The following is a 25,856-nucleotide window of genomic DNA, read 5'->3' as shown; positions in this document are numbered from 1 at the left end:
TCCATCCAGCTTTTTGATGCTGAAGCAAAAACCAGATACGCACGTTTGACCTTGAGTAACAGGCTCACATGTATTCAGCGCTCAAGTAACTCCTTGCCCCGACTCAGCGGCCGCTCTGCGGACACCAGCCAGGTCACCCCGCCGGTTCGGTGCCGCAGGTTGCCCGGACTCCGCGTGGGCCTGCCGGGCCTCCCCCTGCCCCGAGGTGTCCCGGGATGCGTCGCTCGGCCCGCCAGCCGCTCGCCGCTCGGCACTGCTTACGGCCGCCCCGCGGCGCTTTGCGGAGGCCACGAGCGTGACCAGCTGCTCCCGCGGGCGGCCCGGCGGCCCCTCGAAGCACGCGGCGCCCAGCGGCCGACCTCGTTCCCACAGGCCCAGCGCCACGCAGCGCGCGCAGACCGCGCCCCCCCGCGCCACCCGCGGGCTCCGGCGAAGGACAGAGCGCCCCGAGGCATGCGCAGACCCCCCGCTCGGGATTGGCAGGCGGCCTGACGCGCCTCCGCCCCTCGGCATCCCCTCCCGTCTGCGGCCACTCCTCCTGGCCAGCAGGGGGCGGCAGGGCGGCGCTCACCCCGTTCCGGAAGGAGCGCGAGAGCCCCTTCCGCGCTTCCGGCCGCGTCTTCGAGCGCGGCGCAAGATGGCGCCGCCCGGGGCCGCGCGGCGTGCTCGGGGGGCGCCGGCGGCGGCGGGCGCCGGGAGGACGGTGCTGGTGCGGGGCCTGCCCCCCGCGGCCCGCGGCCCGGACCTGGAGCGCGAGTTTGGCCGGGCGGGGCCGGTCCGGCGGGCTGTGGCCGTCACCGAGCCCGGTGAGCGGGCGGGCGGCGCGTGGCCGGAGGGGCGGCGCAGAGCCCCCTCTCCTGGGCATTGGCGGGGCCGCGCCTGAGGAGGGCGGCTGGACCCTTCCGGGCGAGGAGCCCCCTCCGGGCGTGGGCCGGCAGGGCCCGCCAGGCCGGCCTCGCCCTGCCCTCGGGCGCGTCGTCGGTGCGGCCGCTGTTCGTGCCCCCCTGGGGCCAGCCCCTTCCCAGCAGGGCCCCTGGGCCAGGCGGGCGGGCGCATCCTGGCTCCAGAGCGCGTCCCTGCAAGTGCCGCTGCTCGGGCGGAGGCGGCCTGCAGCCTGATGGTTCGCGGCCTGCACTGCCTGAAGTGTATTTTGGGCTGGAATATTTTGAAAAACAGCAGCCTCCTGGTTTGTTTCTAAATTAGTGCGAGGGCAGAATGTGGTAGTGTAAATGATTATTTTACATTACTAAAAAGCTTTTGGTTAAGCTTTAGAGTAAGAGAAGTTTACTCTGCTGTGGAAAGTAAATGAAGTTTAGGGCGCAATCCTAAGTAGATCTGTGGCCGCCTCTGACCTTGGAGGCGACCGCCTATCCAAAGCAAGGCAGGAGAGGCATGGGGGGGGGGGGATTGTTCACGCCTCTCCTGCCTTGCTCTTTTTTGTCTAGTGGTGGAGGGCCGTGCAGCTCTGCTCTCCCTGCCCTGGAACTCCCCCCCCCCCCGTTCTGCCCATTTTCAGTAGTTCTGCACCTGTCTTCCGAGGTCAGTTCCCGGAAAAGAGCATATCCTATGGCCCGCTAGACAGTGTCCAGCAGGTCATAGGATTGCTCTCTCCCTGTGGTAGCATAAATGAATGCTGCAGAGCCTTCTGCAATGTGCAGTAGTATAACTGAAGGGCTCACATGGTGATTGTAGTACCAGAATAGGGGTGTTTCTACTATTTATGTCCCCATTTTCATCTGCAGCAGGGAATCTTCCTATAGCTCCTGTTGATATTCACTGTGGTAGCTGCCTCTGTGTACACCAGATCACACTCTGCCACTCCACATGGAGGACACCAGTTGAACAACTCTCTCCTACTTTCCTGCTTGCATTTGCTAACATGGATTAGGCAGGAATGGCCAACTTGTGGCTCTCCAAAACCCTGCTGGCATGCATTGAAAGAGAAGAGGCCAATTCCTTTGCCCCTCTTTTACCATCTCAGTAATTGAGTTCAACAGGAACACTGGAGAGTTTTATCTTAATATCTATTAATCACAAGTCACCAATTAGAACCAGGTGATGTAAAGCTGTGGTGGAATCTCCTTGAAAGTACAAAACACTCGCTAGGATGAAACCACGTTTAGAATATTTGTACAATTCTAACTATCCTACCTAAAAAGCCCCCCAAAAGTTTATCACTCTTAAATTACAGGTTGTGGGAGGGATGGCAGCAGACTGGATTTCTCCATCTTTTGGTGATGTCTTGTTCCCTGGCAAAGTTGCTAACCTTTGCTCTATGCCTGAAAATCTGCTTGATAGGCAACGAGACCTGTCGTGGGTTCGGCTTTGTCACTTTCTCCTTGTCAGAGGATGCTCAGAGAGCCATCCAGGAGATCACCAGTTTTGGGAACCACAAGATCAACGTGACACTTGCTAATCCAAAGCCACGGCAGAAAGGGAAGAAGAACAGAGGTAAGCCTGGGGGTCTGTAGGTGTGGGAGAGGCTTACTGTGTGCTGCTGTTGGCATTTCCAAATGGTGCCATTGCTGAGCTTCGAGGTAGTTAGGAAAATGTATTTGCATGTGTTTGCTCTGATGCAACATGTGCCTCCTTGTGGTTTCTAGCGTTCACAAGGAAACCTCTGTGCCATGTTTTGTTTTTCCTCTGGATGCTTGTGGCCTAGAAGATGAACTTTGATTCCCTGATAATTTGTGGACAATTAAAAAAAAATTTAGATGGATCTTGGAACAAAAGAGAGATAACAATTGTTCCCTCTGCTCACTGAAAAAAGTTCAAGAAGCTACTTATGTTAGGAAGAAGTTCCCAGGTACAAGAGTAATTCAGCAATGGAGCAAACTGCCTAGCAAGGTTGTGGGGTTTCCTTCTGGATGGGTTTTCAATGTACTTGTTTGGGGTGAAATATTACAAGTACTAAGGGAAGGACTGGTGGATCTGACTGAGTAGTCAACCATTCCTTACCCTAGCTCTGTCTCCAGTCATGCCTTTACCAGTTTTGGCTGACTCTGCTTGCAAAGCAAGAAGGTGCCAAGGAGGCCCAGTTTTCACTTTTGTTTCAGATTTGGTAGCAGGAATCTTTTCCTGTGTCTTCAGGACTCTGTTGGAGGTTATCTCATGTTTAGTGTTGTTTCCTCTGCTGTGTTCTTAAAGTGTTATTGGCCCTGCCAAGCCCCATTTGATTGGCTCTTTGGTTCCAGGTGCCTCTGAAGCCCCCCAGCAAGTGCAGAAGCCCCAGCGGACAAAAGGAGCCCCAAAGAAAGCCAGGCTGATTGTCCGCAATCTGAGTTTCAAGGTATGAGCCAAGGGCAGGGGAGTCTCCTTCTTCTTAACAGGTGAGGCTGCTGGAACTGGGATCCTGTTTCTGAGTGACCCCAGCCTCTTGCTGTCATGTATGATGGAGCTGGGTCATTGCAATGGAGTGGCAGGACTGCAGCGCTCCTCTGTGAGATTCCTTGTGTTTTCTACCTTGCCTCTGCTGTTTCTGCACTGGTTATGATGGGAATTATAGATAATTGCTCAGTTTAGGTGCTCAGAATGAAGCAGCATTAGGGGCCACAAGACAACCTTTTAGATTCTTACTGGGGAGCACAGTGAACTCACAGAATGTAGGAACAGCCCAGCTGGGTCTGGCCTGAGGGGTCTCACTGGATTTGATGGGGAATTCTTATTGACTGATTACATTACATTTCAATGGCTTCTGCCATTGGTTTCATTTCTTCTCTCCCTAGTGCACAGACGATGATCTGAAGATGGCGTTTTCTCCATTTGGCACTGTACTGGAAGCAACCCTTCCCAGAAAACCAGGTATGGCTGGGTAGGGCAACATCCGTCCTTTTCCATCACTGGGGAATGAACACTTTTTAGCGGCACACCTATGCTGAATTACCTCGAGTTATTCATGGAGCGCTGTGTTTCCCGTTGGAACAATACATTCCGTGAGTTGGAGGTAAGAACCCCACCCATGTTTTCATGACTGGCGGTTTCAAGAGGGGGAGTGAGGTGCGCTGAAAGCTCCAAGTCTTGCCAGTGTTGTTGACTCTGTCAGCTTGCTCCACCCTCTGATTTGCTGGACAAACATGTAGGCAGATCAGCCTCTCATTGCTTCAGTCTCTGGTGTTCCAGAGCAGTGAAAAGATGCTTTGGGTCAAGCTCTAAAGATGGCGATGGAGGGAGCTTCTGAGTGTAATCCTCCCTTTCAGATGGAAAGATGCGAGGCTTTGCCTTTGTGCAGTTCAGGAACGTGCTGGAAGCAGGGAAGGCTCTGAAGGGAATGAACATGAAGGAGATCAAGGGTGAGTCTGGTGGCTTTTAAAAAAGGGTCAAGGAAATGCCTTCTACCTACCATGGTGATTCCAAGCCAACCCCTCTCTTCTTGTGTTTGGGGTGTTTGGAGAGTGATACGAGGTGGCAGCTTGGGACCTGCTTCAGATGAAGAGTTTGCTGCACTGCCCAGGAATGTGCACATTCTTCAGTTCCAGGAAAGCATAGAGAGGGCTGTGGCTCTGGGAGAGCCCTGCTTTGCCTGTGGAAGGTCCCAGGTTCAGTCCCCAGCATCTGCAAGTACGACTAGGAAGGAATCCTACTTGAAAGCCTGGAGAGCCATGGCTGCCAGTCAGTGTCGACAATGCTGGCCTAGATGGACCCAGGGTCTAACTTGGTATGAGGCGGCTTCCTTGTTTCATAGGATTCTGCATCCCGAGACTCTCACCTTTGGGATGTGTCTATTTTGTAAAGTAGGCTTCTAGCCCTGAGGCTGCACCGATAGGCTTGAACGCAAGTGAGCTTTCAAAATCTCATGAGCCAAGGTGAACGGCTGAGTAGAATTTCAGGTGCTCTGTCGGTGAGGCTCTGTGAAATGTCCGACTTCTACTTCTCCACGCTCATGAGTATCACGTCATGGGAACTCTGCATACATAGACTCTGAATCATGCCAGCCTCAGCGCTTCCTTTTCCTTCCACAGCGCGCCCCGTGGCTGTGGACTGGGCGGTGGCCCGGGATAAGTACCAAGCGATGCAGGCTGCAGCGTCTCCTGCTGGTGAGTGGTTTGGGGCATGAGGACTCCTGCCGCACTGGGCATTCTTAGGCAGGCAGTGCCGTGCTCCTGGTCTCTCCATGCAGTGTGTGGGTGGGGAGTGGTTTGCTTTTGAATGCAAAGCTGCCAGCTGAGTGACCGAAGGCTTCTCCTTGCCCCCTGTACTTTGCCCTGTTACAGCATGAGGGAGAGAGAGGAAGCGGGAAGCCATTTTTCCAGCCCCTTTGTAGCCAGAGGCTGTGTGGCGCTGAGCCATTAGAAATGGCATTCTCCACCCACATGCATGACAGTGTCTCTGCCCAGCTCTGCAGTTGAGGCATGGTGGCCCGAGGCCAGCTCAGACTTTGTGACTGAGGCCCTGTTCTTGACTCAGACTTTGTGACTGAGGCCCTGTTTTCTTCAGGCGTCCTGTTGCTGTGCTGTGTGGGCCATTTGGGGTCTTTTCACATGGCCTTCCTTGGGGTGGTTTTTTCCCTGAAAGCTGGTCTTGGTTGTTGTCAGAGGGAGGGCTTCCCTGGGAAACCTATAAAAGCGTGATGGGGTGGAGGCCTCTCTTGGGTGGGTGAAACTGGTCAGAGGCATCTTCTCATGTTTCTTGTGACTTCCCCCAGGGATTCAGAAAAAGAAACTCTGCAAGGCCCAGCAGGAGGGCTCAGTCAGTGGTGGTGATGACGATGACAACGAAGAAGAAAGGTTGGGGTCTGCTGAGCCAGTGAGGCAGGGCAGGTAAGCAGCAAGGGGCTTGCTCTAGAGCAGAGCTTTCCAAACTTTTTGTGCTGGTGACACACTTTTTAGACATGCATCATTTCGTGACACAGTAACTCAGTTTTACTAGCAAACCGGAGGTTAAACTAACCCGTTATAAGAGATATGGACACATACATAAATTGTAATAACGAAATGTATGGGGATACAACATATCTCATGAAAACCTTTCATTTATATTTTTAAAAATATATGATTTGTAAGATAATAACATACATTGTTGTCATTTATGAGTAACAGTATGTAAATATGTGCAAGAATTTAAAAAAGTTGAACAACACCAATAACTACTTACCATTTTAATGGGATGTATGAGGTTGATGGGATGAACACAGGTTTTCAATATTTGGTGGAATATTAGATAAAGACACTCGCATTTCGTCATCAAGCATTTTTAAGCTTCCACGTTTCAGTGTCTTTAAGTTTGCCATCATTGAAAAGGATACTTCACAAATGTATGTAGTACAAAACTACAGAAGAATTTTTAACGCTTTTTTAGCTATGTTTGGATGCATTTTTGAAATGTGAATCCAAAAGCTGTCTAAGTCACCCTGTTCATGCATCATTAACAGATTTCGATCATTTTTTATGTCAGCTAATTCTTCTATAAGTGAAAAATTCCTCATTGCAGTTGAAAGAAATGGATTTCTGATCCAATCATAGTCTTGGATTTCAACATTTGGGAAGTAATGATGAACTTTCTCTCCAAGCAATGTTAAATGGTCAACAGTTAGCGAGCTGATATCACATTTTAGCTGGCACTCAGCAGTTTTGGAAAACATTTCAAAATTTCCTTCTTTCACTTTCCTTTTCCAAATTGCTATTTTGTCTCTCATAGCACAAATTTTATCTACCGCTGTTAAGATATTTTCTCCTTTTCCTTGCATACTGGTGTTTATTTTATTCAAATGTTCAAATATGTCAGCAAGATATGCCAATTTTGTGCACCGAAGTTTGCTTTGAATTAGATCGCAGAATTCATTCTGCTGATTTTCCTCAAAAAGTTTAAGCATCATTTCCCTCAATTCATATACACGACAAAGCACTCGACCTCTTGAGAGCCAACGAACTTCTGTGTGTAGTAGAAGCTTTTTAAACCTTGCCCCCATGTCTTCACAAATATGAGCAAATAATCTTGATTGAAGAGGTCTACTTTTAATGTAATTGACCATTTGAACCACTTTGTCCAAAACTTTTCTTAATTCATTTCCAATGGTTTGTGCGACTAGTGCTTCGCGATGTAAAAAGCAATGAGTAATTATAAGATTTTCATTCTCTTTCTTTGCTAAAGCTATAAAACCTTTTGTTGAACCAACCATTGAGGGTGCGCCATCTGTGCATATTCCTACACAATTTAACCATTGCAAATTATTTTCCTTCATGAAGCAATCAAAAGTTTTAAATATATCTTCACCTCTAGTTCTAATTGGAAGTTCTAGACAACACAAGAATTGCTCAATAATTCTGTCAGTATGAATGAAGCATATAAAAACCAATAATTGTGCTAACCCACTGACATCTGTTGCTTCATCTAATTGCAATGTAAAGATCATGTTATCATCTTGAAAAATATCCTTCATTTGCTGCTTAATGTCATCAGACATGTCTTGAATACGTCTTCTGATTGTGTTATCTGCCAAAGGGATTTTATTAACTTCTATCTCAAATTCGGGCCCAAACATTGTTTGAACAATAGCACAGCAAGATTCCTTTATGGTGGTGTCGGCAATAGCATGTGGGTCCTTGTTTTTGGCAATTATTTGAGCAACCAAGTAACTTGCCTTTTGAGCTTTCTCTGATGTCTTCATTCTCTTTGTGAATGATGCAGACTGCTTCTTTATTGATTTTGAAAGCTCAGTAAAGTATCCTACTGGTTTTTCTGACAAATGACAGTGTTTTGAGGTAAAATGACACTTTAATTTATTTGGTACCATACTTTCATGTTTTTAGTGCTTATCTTTCTCTGTTTTTTCTTATGAAAATAACAGCACCTGCGCTCCACTCCCACAGCGATAAAGTGAGATAAAGATAGGAATCAGGACCAGGAGAAAATGTGAAAAATAAACAAAATTAACTAAAGTATTTATAATACATATTAGGACGCATAGGCCTAGGTAGGAGCTCAGCTGCAAAAACACATGAAGTAGAGAAGCAAAAGTCCAACAAAAATGGAGTAAATATATATGTCTCACTACAAGGCTATACTGCTGTAAATATTTGCAATGCCTATGTCCAGATTCCAGTTCCAGCACTCTCCGGTGGTACACTGCCAGTGGGTGGTTAATCCACAATTACAGCAGAGTAAAAATAAAAATAAATGGCAGAAATCAACTGAGCTCCATTCTGACTGGCCAAGATGGTGGACGGCCCACTCGGTGCAGTCCCAGGTGGCGTTTCCACCTGTGTGGTACTTTGGCCAGAAGTCCACGAAGGGCACGCCTGAAACCACGCAGGGCTGGTGGCTGCTGCCAGTTCTCCGCGCCAGTGTCGGCCGAGCTCTGCTCCCAGGGCAGTGCCTCCCTTCCCCTCTCTTCGCCCCGCGCCTCTACCTTTCTGGGGAGCGCAGGCTCGAAGCTCCTCGCCTGCGCGGTGCAGCCCTCCCTGCTCTGGGGGCGTCCAGCGGGCCGTTGTTCTCCCCCGCTGCCCTGCAGCCGCACCGAGGACGTGGGGAAGCCACTCGCCCGAGCTGATTGCAAATTGCTCGACTAATTGCTCTGCTAACTTGGAATTCTCCACACTCCTCGTGCAGCCAGCGTTTCCACACTCCTCGTGCAGCCAGCGTTTCCACACTCCTCGCCGTACCACTCCCAACACCGCCAATCACGTGCGTCCTGCATCAAGATGCCACGTGATCCTAAAGCAGCGAATGTTAACGCACCTAAGCCTTAGCAGCTAAGCTGCTTTAACATTAGCTGCTTTAGGAAGTTCCGGGGGAGGGACCAAGCGAAGCAAACGTGAGTAAGGAACTCCGCGGTGCCCTTCCGCACAGTTTTCGCGCGACACACCTACACACTGCCGGCGACACACTAATGTGTCGCGACACACAGTTTGGAAAGCTCTGCTCTAGAGGATGGTGCAGCTGACAAGGAAATGAGTTTGTTTCTGGCAAGAAGAGTATTTGTGGCAGGTGATGCCATAAAAATGTGGCACAAGCTACACTTTATGCTGAGAGAGAATCATTTCTCATTTGGGGCAAATGGTCAGCTGTGTGACTGTTTCTGAGTTCCTCCCTTTGCCCAAATCAGGCAGGCATTGAGATTTCGTAAGCTGGAGAAATGCCACTCCGAATACAGTTGCCTACGGCTGATCACTCTGTTTGCATGGTCCCACTCGCAGGTACCTTGAGCACCAAATCCCACCTGGGGATAGTGAGGAAGAGGAGGAGGAGGAAGAGGAATGCAGTAGGAGGGAGTGCCATGGTAAAGCCAAGGTGGAGGAAGAGGAGGAGGAACTTGATGAGACCCGGAGCTCTGATGAAGGTGCAGGAGACAGTGAAGAGGAAGAGGGCTCCGAGGAGGAAGGAGGAGGAGGTTGGTGTAGTATTTCTGAGGGGCTGGATGTTGGAGGCTGGGTGCTGTATACTCGTAAAGGCCAGTACCTCAGGGGACCAGAAGGAGAGCCCTTTTGGAGTGAGCCAAAGGGCTGTTTAGCCCGGCCTCCTGTTTCCCTAGTGGCCAGGCAGATGCTTTGTTTGGGGGCTTGTGAGAAGCAACAGCTCTCTCACAGCATTTGGTATTCAGAGAAGAACTGCCCCTGCATGTGGAGGCCCGGTGTTGCTGTCGCGGCTAATAGCCTACGATAGGCCTCTGCTACCTCCATCTAGTGGCTGCTGGCACATGTCCAGCAGCTGGTATGTGACAGCCTCAAGGGCTTTGCGGGGGATGGGGGTCAAACTACGCTTCTGTGGAGGGTTTTGGCAAGGGGGTGGAGTTAGCCTCGGGGCAGTTTCATGACCTCCTCCTGGAACTGGCTCCCTGCCTCGATCTGCTGAGACAGACGGCCCCAGGGTCCCTGCGGGGGGCCTGGGGGCACGGGGAACCCAGCTGCCCTGCTTGTGACGGTGGTGGAGTGTGATCTCCAGAGGGCGTAAGGTGCCTCCGGAGAACACCTGCAGGCCTGGCCTAGCGGGCTCCCCGGCTCTCTCCGTTTCAGAAGATGCGGCCCCCTCCAAGCTGAAGAAGAGCCGGAAGACGCTTCCGTCAGACGTCAGTGAAGGAAGGACTGTCTTCATCAGGTGGGTTTGGGGCTCTGGCTCAGGCGGGGGGCTCCACACCATCTCGGGAGAAAAGCCAGGGAGCGGCTGGATTGCTCTGTTCCCATTCGAAGGAGCCGAGTTAAAGCGGTGGTCCGGCATGCGTGCTCTCGCCTGTCGGAGGCTGCTTGGTGTGCGTGGTCAAGGCCCTGCCCCAGTGATGCTGGGCGCAGCTCTGCTGGTGGCTGGGCGGGAACTGCTCTGGGGGGGCTGAGGGCCCGACAAGGCACCCTGGTATCTCCCCGCCAAGGGCCCATTTCTACGCTTTCTGGCTGCAAGAGGATTGTGCGAGCCAGGCTTCGGCTGGCCTGCTGCGCCCATCATGCTGCCAGGGGCTGTGAGCATGGGGGGTGGGCAGCCGGCGGCCCCTTTCTCACACATCCTCTTCCTCACACGTCCTCTGCTTGCCCCCAGGAATCTGTCCTTTGATACTGAAGAGGAGGAGCTGGAGGGACTGCTGGAGCAGCTGGGGGATCTCAAGTATGTGCGGATAGTGCTGCATCCGGACACGGAGCACTCCAGAGGTAATGGCTGTGCCAGCATAGCACAGTATCTGAGGAGTGGGGTAGAACTGGGAGGCATGGGTTCAGGGCCACCTTTGCTACAGACCCAGGGTAGGCTGCCTGGTGCCCTCCAGATCTCTTGGACTGTGATTCCCATCACCCCCAGCATGGCCAATGGTCAGGGATTATGGGGTTGGACTCCAATCATCTGGAGGGCACCAGGTTGCCTGCCGCTGTTACAGACACATGGCCGTGGGCAAGTCACGCCTGCTCTGCTTCCATGCCTCAGTTGTGGAATGGGAATAGTAGCAGCCCACCTCACAGGGTCATTGTGAGGACAAACGCTGTAATACTGAATGGTTTCTTTGTCTCCTGCTCTCCTTTTTAAAGCACCCAGAATGGTGGGTGCGTCTTGGAAATGCTGTGCCCATGGTGATGACCAGCCAGAGGTGTGGCACAGACCCTTGGCCTGCCTCCCCAGCCCAGTTTCTTTACCTGCAAGCCTCAGCCGTGCCCTGCAGGCGCCAGTGTTGTGCCTGTGTTCTCTCTTCAGAGCGGCTCCTCCCCGCTGTTCTTTTGGATAACCCTGCATCTCTCGCTCCCCAGGCTGTGCCTTTGCCCAGTTCTTGACCCAGGAAGGTGCCCAGAAGTGTCTGCAGAAGGCTCAAGATGAGAGTGAGGTGAGGACTGTTGTAGGGGGACGGTGGGGGAGGCTTGTTGCCCCTCTAGCTCTGCCAGGATTGGCTGGGTCTGGGTTTAGGATCCCTGCTGGCCATTGCTTCTTCTCCTGTCTGTGTTTCTCATTGGTCTCCTCCTCCTTCCTGGAAGGGTGGAGGGCTCCATCTGGGTGGCCGTCGCCTCCGGGTGGACCTTGCAGTCAGCCGTGAGGAAGCCCAGCAACTGCGAAGCAAGAAGGTGAAGAAACCTACCGGCACCCGGAACCTCTACCTGGCACGTGAAGGCTGTGAGTAGGTAGTGCAGAATGAACTGGTTAGGGGCTGTAGGAAGACCACTGAGTGCCTCATGGGAGGAATGAGACTGGGACAGGTCTGCCTGTCCTCTGACCTCCTGCTGTGATGGTCACAGCCTGTCCCATGCACCTGACACTTGCAGGGACAGCCCCCACCTCTGTTGTGGTCACCGTGTCAAGTTGCTGCATGGGTGTGGCATTGTGAGGAAATAGGGTCTCCAGGGCGAGAGCCCTGGTGGCTTGTGTGAGTGGTGGTGGAAAGGACAGTAGAAGAGACCTGGGGATAGGCCTGGTTCTCTGGCTAGCACAGGCTGTGCATATGGACTTCCCCTGGAGGGTCCTTGTGACCAGCCGATCCTTGGTATAAAGTAAGCACAGCAAGCCAGCGCAATGCCTGAAGGCACTTCCACACCATTGTTCATTGTACCATGGAGTATGTCATGCCATTTCACTTGCTCCATCTGTCTATCAATTAGTTGTGGTTATACACACCATCCTATTAGCATGATATAACGGGACCAGTTGCACTCTGGCCCGTGAGTGGAAGGGAGACCAGGCCAAATAAAATCCCCCCCCCCCCCCCCGTTCGTCCTTCCCTTCCTGGTATTTTTCCACTACCACTAGGTGGCCATCTCTTATTTTTCCCAGCTGCCTCCACCAAGCAGCCTTAAAATCTTCTGGGTCTCTTGTAAATGCATCTAAGTACTATGAGGTTTGGTTTTTAGCCATGGGGTGGGTAATCCAACAAGAGAAGAGTCCACAAGGACAAACAAACAACAAAATTTTAAAAGTTTACTGAAAAAGTATTATGAGGGAAAAGTTTTTAACATCTGGAAAGTTACAACATGTCCCCCCCCCAAAAAAAAACCACACAAGAGCAAAAGGGTAAAAAAAATAACCATCCAGCTAATTCCTAACTAGACTTTGTCCCGATTTTCTCTAAATTCTTCCCAGCAATATCTGCCGCCAAGAGTTCTCAGCTTTTCTAAGCACTCACCTTCTTCCCAGCATTCAACTTCTCCCAAAAGCAGCGCTCTGATTTTCTTTCTGATTCTTCTTTCCTTCCAACCTTCCTCTTGCTTTCAGCCTTCTTCTACATTCTTTCAGCCTTCACAACATCTCCAAACTCTTTTTTGGGGCCCCAACATTTTATAAGTTAAAGCTTGCTGGTGCTCTTGTAACTCCTGACCAATCAGGAAGACTCACCCTTGCCCCAAATTTCTTCTGATGAGCTCCTTGCAAACATCTCTACATTTTGTAGACAGAAGCCTATCTTTCTCTCAGAACACATACTTGTGCACACAAGAGCTGAGCAAGGCTCCTGACATGCAGCTGAACTTCCTGTCTGCTCCTCTGCTTTGTAAACATACTGGCAACTGCCTGCACTATTAACCTTTTTGTTTCAGCACATACAGAGAAATTAATCCTTTAACATCCACACTATATACAGAATTATAAGACATTTCTGTTCCTTCACACATGGTTGAGCGAGTGTGGGGCTTCTATGTGCAGAGTTCTGGCGGGTCTCTTCTCCTTCTCCCCTTGTGCATGTGCATGCAACTATAACTCCCTTGGCTGGGAATGCAAATGGGAGCCCGCCCCGTGGCACTGGCAGCAAGCAAGCAAACCTTAACCCGCTTATATTGTTTTTAAAGCCTCTAGCCTGCCTTTCAGTTCTGTAACTCCTAGGGCAGCTAACGAACAAGCATTAAAACCAGACCAGTGGCAACAGGAGGAAGGGCTTTCTCAGTTCTGGCCCCAGGGCTTGCCTGATACCAAGTTGCATGACTTTTCAACACCAGATGATGACCCTTTTATTTGCTCAGGCCTTCAAAATGTTTTCGAAACCTGTTTTACTGTTTACTACAAATACAGCTCTATTCATGTTTTTCTACTGTTTTATCTGTTCAAAGCTGTGAGGTAGGATAAAGCTATCATTAAACTAGACAGGGTGCCTGTCTGTTTGAGAAGGCCCCCTTCCTCCTCTCGCCAGCCACTTGCCCAGCTTCCCAACAGTGGCACACCCGAAGATGGGCCCCAGAAGACCACCTTTGCATTTAGGCAGTTCACATGGGAGTAGCTGGTCTCCCAGATAGCCTGGTCCCCCACTGTAGAGGGTTTTGGCACCAGCAGCTGGAAATGGACTGGCAGCTGGCAAGCCTGTTCAGGACTTTGTGAAACCTGCTCCAGTCACTTATAATCAGTCTCCAAAGTTGCTTAGAGGCTGTTCCGGAGAAGGGCCAATTTGTCGGTTGTCCCATCAGCTCTGCTCGTCTGGCTTCCTGTCAGCTAAATAAAGTTGGCAGCCCTCTTGCGAAGGGCTGCGCAGCCTGCCTCCATCGACTTGGGCCAGGAGTATTTGGGGCTAAGGTTCGTCTCTTTTCCTCTTTCAAAGCCAAAGTGGTTTGGGAAACTTACGTAAACTGTCACTTGTTGTCCTGGTGTGATAGTGGAGATCTGCAGAAGACGCCCTCTGAACTGAGCCACTTTCTGATGGCAAGAAGACATCACGGTGCCTCCCCCGGCCATTGGCTGCTCTGCAGCGATAACATTCCTCCTCCTCCTTGGAGGCAAAAGAGCTTCTGAGCCTCCTTTGGTAGATAGCACTGTGATGTGTGTGTGCGGTGTTTCTTGATAATTTTGGGGTCTGGGTCAAGTCTGTGTGTGCAATTTGGTTAATAACACCCAGGAAGATGAGCGAAGTGCCCGAGGGGCATGGCGGCTTTGCGGAGTCTCTGGAGGAGGCAGGGCCAGCTGTTCAAGGCTGGTGGTTAGGGGGCGGGGGCTGTGCTAGTCCAGCAAGTGGAGATGGAGCTTCCCCTATAGAACCGTCTCTCACTCCACTCTCCTTACACTCTTTGGCAAAGCCTTGATGTGCCTTTATTCTCTGCAGTGATCCGCGCTGGCACAAAAGCTGCTGAAGGTGTGAGCGCTGCCGACCTAGCCAAGAGGGCACGGGTGAGTCAGCGCGCCTTCCGTGTATGGGTGTGTGTGGGTCAACTTCACCCTCAGGCTCCTCAGCCAGCAGAGTGACTTGGGCACCTGTGTGTGTGCTGTTGCCTGCCTGCTGCCTATGCAGCGGAGTTCCTGATCCAGCTCTCCTGAAGAACCTAAGAACCGCCATGCTGGATTGGACCAGTAGTTCTCATGGTGGGCAGCCAGATGCCCAAGGGAAACCCCCAAGCAGGCGCAGGAGCACAGTGTCCCTCTCCCACTGTTGTTCCCCAGTGACTGGTTTTCAGAGGCATTCTTCTCTCACCTTGGGGGTAGCATATAGGTACCATGGCTAGTAGCCATTGATAGCCTTGTTGAATCCTACTGTTTAACTATGTGCAGTGTGAAGAAGTCTTTCCTTTTTCCTGTCCTGAAACTCCCGACACTCAGCTTCATTGGATGATCCCACTGGGTTCTAGTATTATGAGAGAGGGGGGAAAGCCTCTTGTTGTCCCCTTTGCCCACACCAGGCATAATTGTACAAGCCCTCTTGCTGAACTGGGGGCGAGGGGAGAGGTGACCCTTCTGAATATATGGTCTTGCCTTGTGGAGCATCCAGGGCTGAATTCTGATGAGCTTGGTTAAGGTGCTGCATCACTTCAAGGAAACTGCTACTCCTTTCCTTTCCGCAGGCTGGGAGAGCGCTCCTGTGCGAAGTAGGCCAAATCTGGCGCGCAGGGTGGCCTCCTCCCTCCAGCTGGCACTCGCTTTTCTGTCGGGGCCTTCCGTTCTGCTCAGAGCCTCATGGGAAGCAAGATGCTTTGTCTCTCATTAGCTGTGTTGCATGTTCAGCATTGCTTTGTGGGGAACAAACTCCCATGAGTGCTGTCCACTCTTGGAGCTCAAGTGACCCAGGCTAGGGAATGTCATGAACGGGCGGTCCAGTTCATCTATCTGGGGCCTGGATTCCAATCTTGGACATCGGAAGTTGCCTTATACCGAGTCAGACCCTTGGTCCATCCAGCCCAGTGTTGGCATGGGCCGGCCGTGGCAGTCCAGGGGTTCAGGCAGGATTCTTTCCTTGTCCCACCTGGGCAAGCCAGGCATTGAACCTGGGACCTTTGGCATGCAGAGCAGGGGCTCTGCCACTGAGCTACAACCCCTCAAGTGCAGGATTGCACTGGAAGTCCCACCGTGTTCAACAGGCCTTACTCCCAAGTAAGCGGGAGGGGAGGGAGGAAGGGAGTGTGACTGGTGTCGTAGGAAGCAGCTGCCTGATCCTGAGTCAGACCCACCTGGGCCCATCTCACTCCGTATTGTCAGCGTGAACTGACGGCGGCAGCTCTCCAGGCTTTCAGGTGGGTTTTTTCCCAGCCCTGCCTGGAGCTGCCGGGGATCTGAGCAGGGCCTTCTGTGTGCACAGCGGGGGCTCCGCCCCTGAGCTGCAGCCTGCCTCCTTGCTTGGTCATTTCCTCATTTTAAGAACGCTCTATGGGGATGAGGGGGGATTCCGGTCTCTCCCCCATGACCTTGCAAGGGGGGATAGCTTGGTGCTGGGCAAGGGCATCTGTCACCTGGCATCAGGCCAGTGTAGCCCCCCATTGGTGAGCCCCCCATTGGTGAGCCCCCCATTGGTGAGCCCCCCATTGGTGAGCCCCCCATTGGTGAGCCCCCCATTGGTGAGCCCACAGGTGCCCTTTGAGAGCAGCGAGGCTGATGAGTTGAGCAGGGACATCTCGCTTGCTCTGCTCCTTTCGGAGCGGCAGCAGTGGTGCTGCCCCCAAGCCAGCATGTTGCAGTGGAGTTGGGGTTGGCCTTGGGCCCTTGTTTGGCTGTTGTTCAGGAAAACTCAGAGGGGAAGAGCCAAAGTTGGGTGTGGGGAGGCAGTGCTCACGAGAGGTGTCTTGGGCACTGGTCAAAGTAAGACGCGTGTCAGACGAGCGTCTGCACTTCCGATCCGGCCTCTTGGGCCTTGACCCACAGGCAGTTCTGCATGTGCCCTCCCCTCTGCCCTGCAAAGCTGTGACCACCGTCTCCCTCTTTCAGTTCGAGGAGCTGAAGCGGCACAAGCTGAAGGATCAGAACATCTTTGTGTCTCGCACAAGGCTCTGCATCCACAATCTGCCCAAGAGTGTCGATGATGCTCAGCTCCGGAAACTGATGGTCCAGGCTGTACCCGGCATGGCCGGCGTGCGGGTCAAGGAGGTGAGCCTTGGGCTGGCCACGTGTGGCTGCCTGCCTGCCTGGGCTGCATTTCTACAGGTGGCCCAGGGGCCACAGAGTGGTGACCAGCCTGTGCCGTTTGCCAGCCAGAGAGCCAGAGGTCCTTCTCCCTCCTATTACAATTTACCAGCAACACCTGGTGGCTGCAGCCAAAGCTGCAGACTAGGTGGCAAAGCTAATTCTTGAATCCATGGAATTAATTCCACCTCTGGGGCTGATGGAAGGGTGTGGGGTGGGGGGTCTCCAAGCACTGCCACTTCCCGTGTGCAGTGCCTTTGAAGCAGAGTTCACTAGTACCACTTTTTCTCTTCCCTTTTGCTGTGGGATCTCTTATTTCTGTGGTCTTACCCTGCTTCTCTGTTCCAGAAGTGAAGAAGATGGAACACTTGGGCAGGGTTGGGGAAAGGGGAAGACAGATTGGGAGGGGTTGATAGGAACAGATGTGCTTGGAGAGGCAGGAGCCCAGAAGATGTTCAGGGGAGTGGAAACAAAGCCCTATGAGGAGAGACTGAAAGTACTGGGCATGTTTAGCGCTGAGAAGAGAAGACTGAGGGGAGAAAGGATAGCGCTCTTCAAGTGCCTGAAAGGTTGTCACAGGGAGGAAGGCCAGGATCTCTTCTCAGTCATCCCAGAGTGCAGGACACGGAATAATGGGCTCAAGTTACGGGAAGCCAGATTCCGGCTGCACATCAGGAAAACCTCCTGACTGTTAGAGCAATACGACAGTGGAACCAATTCCCTAGGGAGGCGGTGGGCTCTCCCACACTGGAGGCATTCAAGACGAGGCTGGATAGCCATCTGTCAGGGATGCTCTGACTTGGATTCCTGCATTGAGCAGGTGTTGGACTCGATGGCCTTGTAGGCCCCTTCCAACCCTACTCTTCTATGGTTCTATGATTCTAAGACCGTAGCTACTGGGGCGGGGGGGAGTGCTGAGCAGACCACTAGAGTGTTCCCCCCGCCTCCCGCATGGCCACTGGAATTCTCCCTCACCCTTGACACTGTCCAATCGATTCAATTTAAAGTAACTTACATTTATTTTTTAAAAAAACCCAAAGCCTAAAATAGTCAGATGTGCTTTCCCCACATCCTTATCTAATTTAATCTTTAATGAGCTTCCGTTGTGCATTAAAAACGTGGTTGTTCAGGCAGGCATTTGGGGTGGGTTAGGGTATTTTAGAAAGTGTTTTTATGGTAGAATTTTATTGTTTTAAACTGTTTTATTGTATGTTGTACATCGCCCAGAGTGGCTGGGTGACCAGCCAGATGGGCGATTAATAAATTTAATAATAAATAAAATAAATAAATAATTCACCTTGGAAGGGGGTAATTCAGTTTCTTCAAGACACAGACCTGCTGAAGACCACTGTTTTTCCATGTTGGGCTGGAGGCCCTGGCTCCCCTGCGGTGGGCTGCAGTGCTTGGCCTCTGGCCATCCATGTGCCCTGAGGCTGCTGGCGCCCTGCCCACCCTCGCCTCTGCTGAGCTTCTGCCTTCCGTCTCTGCAGAGCCGCGTGATGCGGGGCCTGAAGGCGCCTGCCGGGAAGGGCCGGGGCCAGTCCCTGGGCTACGCCTTCGTGGAGTTCCAGGAGCATGAGCATGCGCTGGCAGCCCTCCGCCACGTCAACAATAACCCCCAGCTCTTCGGGGACCAAAAGGTGGGTCCCCCAGCACACCTTCCAAGCGGAGGCTGCTGCGCAGTTGCGCGTGTATGATTGAGCCTCACAGAGTGGAAGGCTGGGCAGTGGCTGTCTTTCCCGTTCCTCTCCCAGTCTCTGGCAGAGAGACTGCCACTCAGTGGTGGAGCACTTGCCTCTCATCTTAGGAGGTCCCAGGTTCATTTGTGGGCTCTCTGGTTAAAACGATGGATCAGGTAACTGGTCCTGGAAAAGGCTTTCTCAACGGCACCAGGGTGGACGAGCAATCAGCCTGCCCTGGGATTTGGCCGTTTCCTGTGTCCTTTTCCACCCCTGTGAATTCCAGGCATCAGCCTGGAAGGGGAAGTGCTGGCATCTCACACCCTGGGGTGGAAGTGGTTCTCCTCCCCACGGCTCTCCCAGAGACGGGGTTGCTGTTCCCAGCTGTGCCTGCGCTCGCAGGTTGCTGGCTGGCCTTCGCTCCTCGTGGGAGGGAGAGGCCAGCCTGGGTGCCACGAGGAGCTTTCTCGGCTGTTGCTTTCGGGTGGAACTCGGTGCTGGTGATTCAGCTCTATTTGTCTCCGCAGCGGCCCATTGTGGAATTCTCCCTGGAGGATCGGCGGAAGCTGAAGCTGAAGGAGCAGCGTGCTCAGCGCAGCCTGGTAAGAGACTGTTCTGTGGTGAACCCCCCCCCCATGCTCGCAGAGCTGGGCGGCAAAGGGGAAATTATGGCTGAACTGGTCTGTACTGGGTGGAGAGGGGGGCTCCCTTCTTCACAGGCCTAGTGTGAGAATTTGGGGGGCTTTTTACAGCTGTGCTCACAGGTTTCTGGCAAGGGCTCTGCTGTGACTTCACCCTTGGAGCACACAGGCCTTTGAGACCTTGCAGCCTCTTGGGGACATTTTGTGGCAAGTCCCCTGGTGAATGTAGACCAGTTTGAAGAAATGGGGGCTGGTGCCATCTGGCTCCTGGGCCATGGCCTGCAGGCAGAACTAGCTGCCTTGAAGTCTTCTCCCTTATACTGCCAGGATTCTGCACATCCACAAAGATCTCGCCATGCAACTGCAAAATTTGGGTCCTGGGCATCTCGACTGCCATTTAAATTTGAAAGAAAACCAAACTTCTAGCCCTTATGGCTTTGGAGATGAGCTTGAAAACACACGTGCAGTCCCAGAAGCCTGCCTGAGCAAATGCTGATCAGTGCCTTCCTCCCAGCCAGGGAACTGGGTTTCAGTGCTCTGTGTTGGCCACCTCTGTTGATTAGGAGTACACAAGAGATACAGCAGACTGAGCTGGCACACCTTTGCTGCAACTGTTTAAGCTGCAGAAGTTCGACTCTTGGCACAACAGTGGTCACACCCTGAACGTCCTTAATGGTATTTCAGCCAGGTGTCTGTGAAGTGGGGAGCCTGTTCCACCCCTCCTTGGGGCTCCCTGGGTTGTTGCACTGGGATGACCCTTCCTCTCTCTTGTGCAGCAGAAGCTGAGACAGAAGCAAGCAGCCAAGGGGCTGGTGGGCAAGGGGCCAACAGCTAGCACCAGAGAGCCTGGGGGCCCTGAAATACCTGCCCTTGGGGCCAAGGGGCAAAAGACGCCTCCAAGGACAAGAGCGGGCAAGGCCCCTCCCGGATGCAAGGATCCACTGGACCCTGCGGTGCAGAAGAACCGCCCCAAGAAGCGGCCCAGGAACCTGCCAGCAGCCCAGCCGCCGCCTCTGAGCCTTCATCCCACCACAGGCACTGCGTCCTGGTCGGGGTTCCGGACACGTGCAGAGGTGGAGCAGGTGGAGCTGCCAGATGGCAAGAAGCGGCGCATGGTCCTGGCTCTGCCCTCCCACCGGGGACCCAAGATCAGGTAGTGGCAAGGGGGAGGAGCAAGGAAGGGGTGGTTCTTCCAGCACTATGGCACGGAAGAGTGCCTGGGACCCAGATGGCAGGGGGCAGGCGGGAAGCATGCTGCCGTCCCTCCTGCTGCCTGCCCCCGGCGCCAGCCTCGGAAATCCTTGCCCTCCTGTCCTTGTTTCCTGCCTCGGCTTCCCTTGCGGGCTTGTCATGTGCCACTAGTGCATCTGCTCTATCTCCCCACTCCAGTTCTGCCTTGCTGCTCCCCTGCTTCTGCATCTAGCAAGCCCCTTCTGTTCTCCTTAAGACTCTCCTGTTCAGCTTCACCTCTGTGCCCACCCCGGCAATGCAGAGCCCGTTCTGGGTCAGGGTGCCGTAGCTTCGGCCCAGCCCCTGGAATGTGGTGGTGTCCATGGGTCAAAGTAGAGGGAGGCATGTCTGTATGGCAGAGGGGGAACATCTCTGTGCCGCCTCTTGGGGGAAGGGGTATCTGCTGAGAAACAGCAGTGCCTGGCACAGACAATTCCTGCCTGTGGCAGACAGGTGGGAGAAGGAGCCTGGAAAAGGGCGCTGGCACCGCCACTCTTGTGACTCTAAGCAATGTCTCCCCTGGCAGGAAGCGTGATAAGGGCAAAGTCAGGCTGCCCCCCACAAAGAGGCCGGCGCCCCTGAGCAAGTCACCGCAGCAGGAAAAGCGGCATGTAGTGCTGAAGCAGGTGAGTTGGCCGGACTATCCCGCTGGGGCAGGCAGTGGCCCAGTAACTTCGCTGTCCCCTGGCTCGCACCTGTTCTTGGCAGGCTGAGTTTGCCTTGCTCAAACAAAAGCCGCTGCAACTGCTGCGGCTCCACCTCCGCTTCCAGCGTGCTGAAGCGCTCCTCCCCAGCGCGGGTGCTGATGTGCTGGTTCCTCCCACAGGTGCCCAAGAAGAGGCGGCAGGCGGGACGCAGCCAGGCAGAGGCCCATTTTGAGCAGCTGGTGGAGCAATACAAGCGCAAGATCCTTGGCCCCAGCAAGAGTGCTCTGCCAGCCAAGGGGGGCAAATGGTTTGAGAGTTGAGTTGCTCTGCAAGGGGACCAGCTGGCAGTCCTCGGGCCCAAGGAGAGGCAGTCCTTCCTCAGCCTCTGGCGTCTTGGACTTCTTGACTTGGCGAGGCGGAGGGAGCCACCTGGAGCGCCGGGCTCTTCCCCGGGGCAGCCGCCTTCAGGCACTCTCCGCGCATTCCGCGTGGACACGCGCCTTTGGGCGGTGCTTTGCAAGTCTTTGTGCAAGGAGGAGGGCACAGCCAGCCCGGAAGCTCTCAAGCCAGGGGAGGCCTCTGCTGGCCCAGGAGGACGGATCTCCTAGTGCTGGTCTGGTCAGATTGGAACAGCCTCTTTGGCCCAAAGGCAGCGCTGTGCTGTGCTCCTCAGGGCGCAGAGGCTGCCTTGCCCCGCCCCTTCCAGAGGCCTGTTGCCCTGCTCTCTGCTGCAGCAGTGGGGTGGCCTGTTGGAAGGGGGTGGCCCTGAGACCTCATGGGCCTCGGCCCACGCAGTCTTCTGTCCCTGCCCCCTTGCTCGTGGGGCAGGGTCGGGCTGGCCCTGTGGCTGGGGGCTGAGGAGAGGCTCCTCTGGAGCTCTGGTGTCCTCCCAGCCCCCTCCCCTTGGGGCAAGAAGTGGGGGAGGGCCAAGCGGGAGGGTCTGGCCACAGGGCATCATTGCAGTACTGAAATAATTTCTAACAGGTCTTTCTCCAAAAGGCCTTTTTGGAAACAGAGCCTTGGGAAGCAGTGGTCTCCCTTGCACAGCTTCAGTGAGCTTCAGCCGAGGCTCGGCACTCTCGCATCAGCCAGTCCTGAGAGCTGCCACAGCGGGGCCCGATGGCTTCATTCCCTTGCTCCCTCCAAGAGCTCATGGTCCCAAGTGGTGACTGTTTTTACTGGTCTGGTTTTCATCGTTTACTTTTTTTATTCATTGCAATTATATTGTAAACCGTGTCAAGCCGGCGTGATGAGGCAGAATACTGATACCTTAAATATACTTTTTGAAATAAACACAGTACACAAGGGGGATTGCAGCAACTGTCTGTGCAGTTGGTTATGCTTCCATGCCAGCTGCTGTATTCTGAGACACACGCTCACAGAAGTTTGCCACCCATCAGCAGGAAGGGGCTCTGGAGGGCCTGTTTGTGGAGGTTGTGGGCCTGGCAGGGGGGCGCACGCAAGGCCCTGTGGGGGGGAGAAGAGGCTGCCCGCATTGGCTGGGGAGCTTCTGTGTGCGTCCATCGTTTTAACTTCTCCTAGGATACCAGAAGGGGTAAGGTGGGACCTGGTGGGGCTCAGAATGCTCCAAGCTCTACCTTGTAGCTACTGGACTTCGCTCCGCTCCTATATGTGGGTGGATCCAATCCAGTCTCCCTAGCTACCTATAAGGACATCAGTCCAGCTAAGACAATAATCTGCATTCAGCCACGTTTCCGTCTGGGTTATGTGGTTTCACTGAGAGTGGCCCCAGGCCCTGATGATTGGGGGCCAAAACTGGTGCATTGCAGTCAGCACTGTGTGTATCTTGCCCATTCTTCTCCACCTCCATCCCAGTTCTGCAGCCCAAAAGGCAGGTGATGTCTGTCTTTGTCAGAAGCCAGCGTGTGGGTTTTCTTTACCTTCACTTCAGACTCGGGTGTCCTGATTGTGACATTGGAAGAAAAAAAAAACCTCTGAAAAACACCCCCCTCCCCAAATTATTTCAAAATTTCAAGTGCAAGAGGAGGTGATCAAAAGCTTCCAGTTTTAAATCAGAGTTCCCTGTTATGTCAGAACTATTGTCTAGTGTAACCATGCTGGGATCAAAGAGGGTCTTCTAATCCTGGCTTGTTCAGTAAGAGTTCCCTGAGCTAAAGCCAAATGTGGATGCTTCAGAACTCCTCCTCTGGCACATGTCAGGGAGGAGATAGCATGCAAGCCAGAAGCTCATGTACAGAACTAAACCAATGTCCGAAATGGTCCTCTGTTAATTTTAGTAGTGGTTCTCAAGTTTAAAAAGAATTGAGAAATAAAACCTTTTTAACTAATCCTACCTTAACATCATCTTGCCTGCCTTTTCAGTGACTTAACAGAAAAATTGCTATTAGGGATTCCTTGTTACACGGTTGTGTTCCTCATTTCCAAGTGCAGAACATGATATAAGGCAGAGCTGGGCAGACGTCAGCCTTGCAGGAGCTACGTTGTTTTTTCCTGGCCAGAGTCCACCAACCAGAGCTGGTGCCGGGAACAGAACTGATTACCAGCTTCACTTCATGAGCTATACAGGTGGATGACCTGTGAAAGCAAGTAGAACTCTACATCTGAGTCACTCCAGATCTAACAAAGTCAAACTTGCTCACAGAGCTTGACAAAAATCTAGTCAAAGGCAACCAGTCAATAGTCTGATTTTACAGGTGAGGAACAACTGAGGCTGAGAGAGAAGCAGCTAGAACAAGGTCGCCCATAGCTGAAGGTGGCTTCTTGTATACCTGCTGTTCTATACTTGCTATTGCGAAGTGATCAACTGCAAACACCCAGGGATCTCTCAGTTGGTCCTGCTCTACTTTCTGCCTGACACTGATGCTAACATCCTTCCTGAAAACTGCTCCAGGTGCATTCAATAATCATGGCCTATCCAAATAACCTCCCAGACAGCTTTGGCTGCTGGGCAGTATAGAAATGCAATAAATAAATAAGCCACTTGCCTAGCATTAAGCACCCCTGTCATAGCTTCTATGCAAAACATTAAAGCTATATGCCTATTACAAGTCTGGACTAGAGGCAACTTTACTACTTTGATTATTCCAATACATGCCTGTATCTCATCTTTCTCCCGTCCTCCCTCCAAACCAAATCATAAGCCAAGTAAAATGTTCAAATACTCAGTGGGCAACTGCTGTAGCAAACATGCTGCTTTCTGGAATGAGGTACTGCAAGCTTTGCTCTCTGCTCCTCATGCCACAACTCACTTTCCTAATTTGCCCACATACAACTTGCAAAGTCTGCAATGCCCTTGATACTGTCTCCAGCTCTTGCTTAGTACTTCTGATCATCCCGTGAGCCCAATGCACAAAAACTTCCCTTTTCACCAAACTCCTAGTACACACACTCGGACATTATTTCCTATCTTCTGAGTCACAGCCACAGGCTTCATTCCACCAGAGGGTGGGATTCCTCCTCGTAGCCAAGGGGGCTAATTTAGGAAAGGCTGTTTCAGAAGCTCTTTTATCCTCCTGCAAGGTTTCATCAGAAAGACATCTCTCACATTACAGGCCCACATAAAACCAGGCATTTGCCTCTGTTTGCTGAAAATGCCAGGGATAGCATCCCTGCACTTTTCTCTTGGATGGAATAGTAAAAGGAAAACAATCAGTCCCCAAACAATCTGTCATACTTCCCAAAGTAGTCACTGCCCCCAAATCAATGCAGGAACAGGAGTACATAGTAGGAGAACCCAATTCCCAAAAGAGGATTGCACCAATTAAAATCCCACCCCTAATCAAGTTAACTCAATATAGAGTTGGACAACTTGAATGGTTGTCACAGAGAGGAAGGCCAGGATCTCTTCTTGATCATCCCAGAGTGCAGGACACAGAAGAAGGGGCTCAAGTTACAGGAAGCCAGGTTCCGTCTGAAGATCTGGAAAAACTTCCTGTCAGAGCGATACAACAATGGAACCTAGGGAGGTGGTGGGCTCTCCCACACTGGAGGCATTCAAGATGAACCTGGACAGCCATCTGTCAGGGCTGCTTTTGACTTGGATTCCTGCACCGAGCAGGGGGTTGGGGTTGATGGTCTTATAGGCCCCTTCCAACCCTACTATTATTCTATGATATCTAAGTCATTACAGGGGTGTTGAACCTTAAAAGTCCACATCCAACCTCTTGGAAGAGCTTTCCCTAACCTGCTTACCCTCCAGATGTGTTGGCCATTGGGAAGGGAGTTATCACTGCTCTGAGAAGTGGGATGAGCTGAACAATGTGGTCACACTCAAAATCGCAGACACACAATAGACATTTGCTTGGGAAGCATTTCCCCTTTTGTGGAAAACTGAACTGCAGTCCCAGGACGTAGAACTCCATCCCTTAATCAGCTGTGCAACATTTGTCATTTTATCCTCCCCTCAAACTGTCTTGATTCCTGGCCTCAGTGATTTCCTGTGGGACCCCACAGATCACCCATTTAATTTTTATTTTACTGAGAAACCCGGCGATGCATAATCTTAATTTTCCCCAGCATCTGAGTTCTTCACAATATTACTATATTGGTCCTTGATGTTTGCATTCAATCCATAGATCTTCTGACTCCATTCAATCCGCTCTGCCCTTTCCAATGGGTGAATATCCCCAGTGAGCTTTAATTATTGCATGGTCTTTACAGCCAAAAAATCTGGGCTCTGATATGCTGTCCTAGCTGCTAAGTGCTTCCTCCACCGATGCTCCCTCCTTTGGGTGGCTTGCATGGATATGCAGCGGCTGTGTTTTGGATTTTGAACATCCATGCAGAGCAGAGAGAGGTGCACACTGCAAACGTGCCCAGGTGTGACATCCACAAGGCTCTGCTTTCTGGGTTGTGGTGGAAGGGCTGGAAAGGGAACCCTTCAAACAAACACACATCGAGATAGCCCCTTGATTGGGATGTTGCTCTGTCTGTCTCATTTCTAGACTGCCTTTAGGGTGAAACCCTCTTACAGTGACATGCAA

At 52.4% G+C, this 25,856-nt stretch overlaps 1 protein-coding gene across 4 annotated transcripts; it reads left to right on the top strand.

Moving 5' to 3' along the window:
• Nucleotides 1-597: 597 nt before the first annotated feature.
• RBM28 (RNA binding motif protein 28) lies at nucleotides 598-23,212 on the top strand. Of its 4 annotated transcripts, none has more exons than XM_084808781.1 (19): nucleotides 598-806; nucleotides 2,299-2,451; nucleotides 3,195-3,289; nucleotides 3,726-3,801; nucleotides 4,197-4,289; nucleotides 4,959-5,033; nucleotides 5,642-5,756; nucleotides 9,132-9,325; nucleotides 9,951-10,029; nucleotides 10,462-10,571; nucleotides 11,157-11,230; nucleotides 11,379-11,514; nucleotides 14,414-14,478; nucleotides 16,501-16,659; nucleotides 18,186-18,335; nucleotides 18,902-18,976; nucleotides 19,795-20,168; nucleotides 20,772-20,871; nucleotides 21,072-23,212. In XM_084808781.1, the coding sequence occupies exons 1-19, from the start codon at nucleotides 638-640 to the stop codon at nucleotides 21,210-21,212; spliced, it is 2,433 nt and encodes an 810-aa protein (XP_084664907.1). In that variant the 5' UTR covers nucleotides 598-637; the 3' UTR covers nucleotides 21,213-23,212. The 4 variants fall into 4 exon arrangements, with proteins under 4 accessions (XP_084664907.1, XP_084664905.1, XP_084664906.1 ...); XM_084808779.1 differs by having other exon boundaries at nucleotides 19,792-20,168; XM_084808780.1 differs by having other exon boundaries at nucleotides 9,948-10,029.
• The last annotated feature ends 2,644 nt before the right edge of the window (nucleotides 23,213-25,856 follow it).

The sequence above is a fragment of the Heloderma suspectum genome, chromosome 7 (assembly GCF_057233095.1).
Source record: "Heloderma suspectum isolate Gila_16-S chromosome 7, 16-S_ref, whole genome shotgun sequence".
Classification (NCBI taxonomy): domain Eukaryota; kingdom Metazoa; phylum Chordata; class Lepidosauria; order Squamata; family Helodermatidae; genus Heloderma; species Heloderma suspectum.
This window is presented reverse-complemented; position numbering and strand designations above follow the sequence as displayed.

Bases quoted from the DNA above. Each gene is read 5' to 3' on its own strand.
- RBM28 (XM_084808778.1), top strand. From the start codon at position 638: ATGGCGCCGCCCGGGGCCGCGCGGCGTGCTCGGGGGGCGCCGGCGGCG. The intron at 11,515-14,413 runs GTGAGTAGGTAG...TATTCTCTGCAG, and splicing joins CTACCTGGCACGTGAAGGCT to TGATCCGCGCTGGCACAAAA. The intron at 18,977-19,791 runs GTAAGAGACTGT...TCTCTTGTGCAG, and splicing joins AGCGTGCTCAGCGCAGCCTG to CAGAAGCTGAGACAGAAGCA.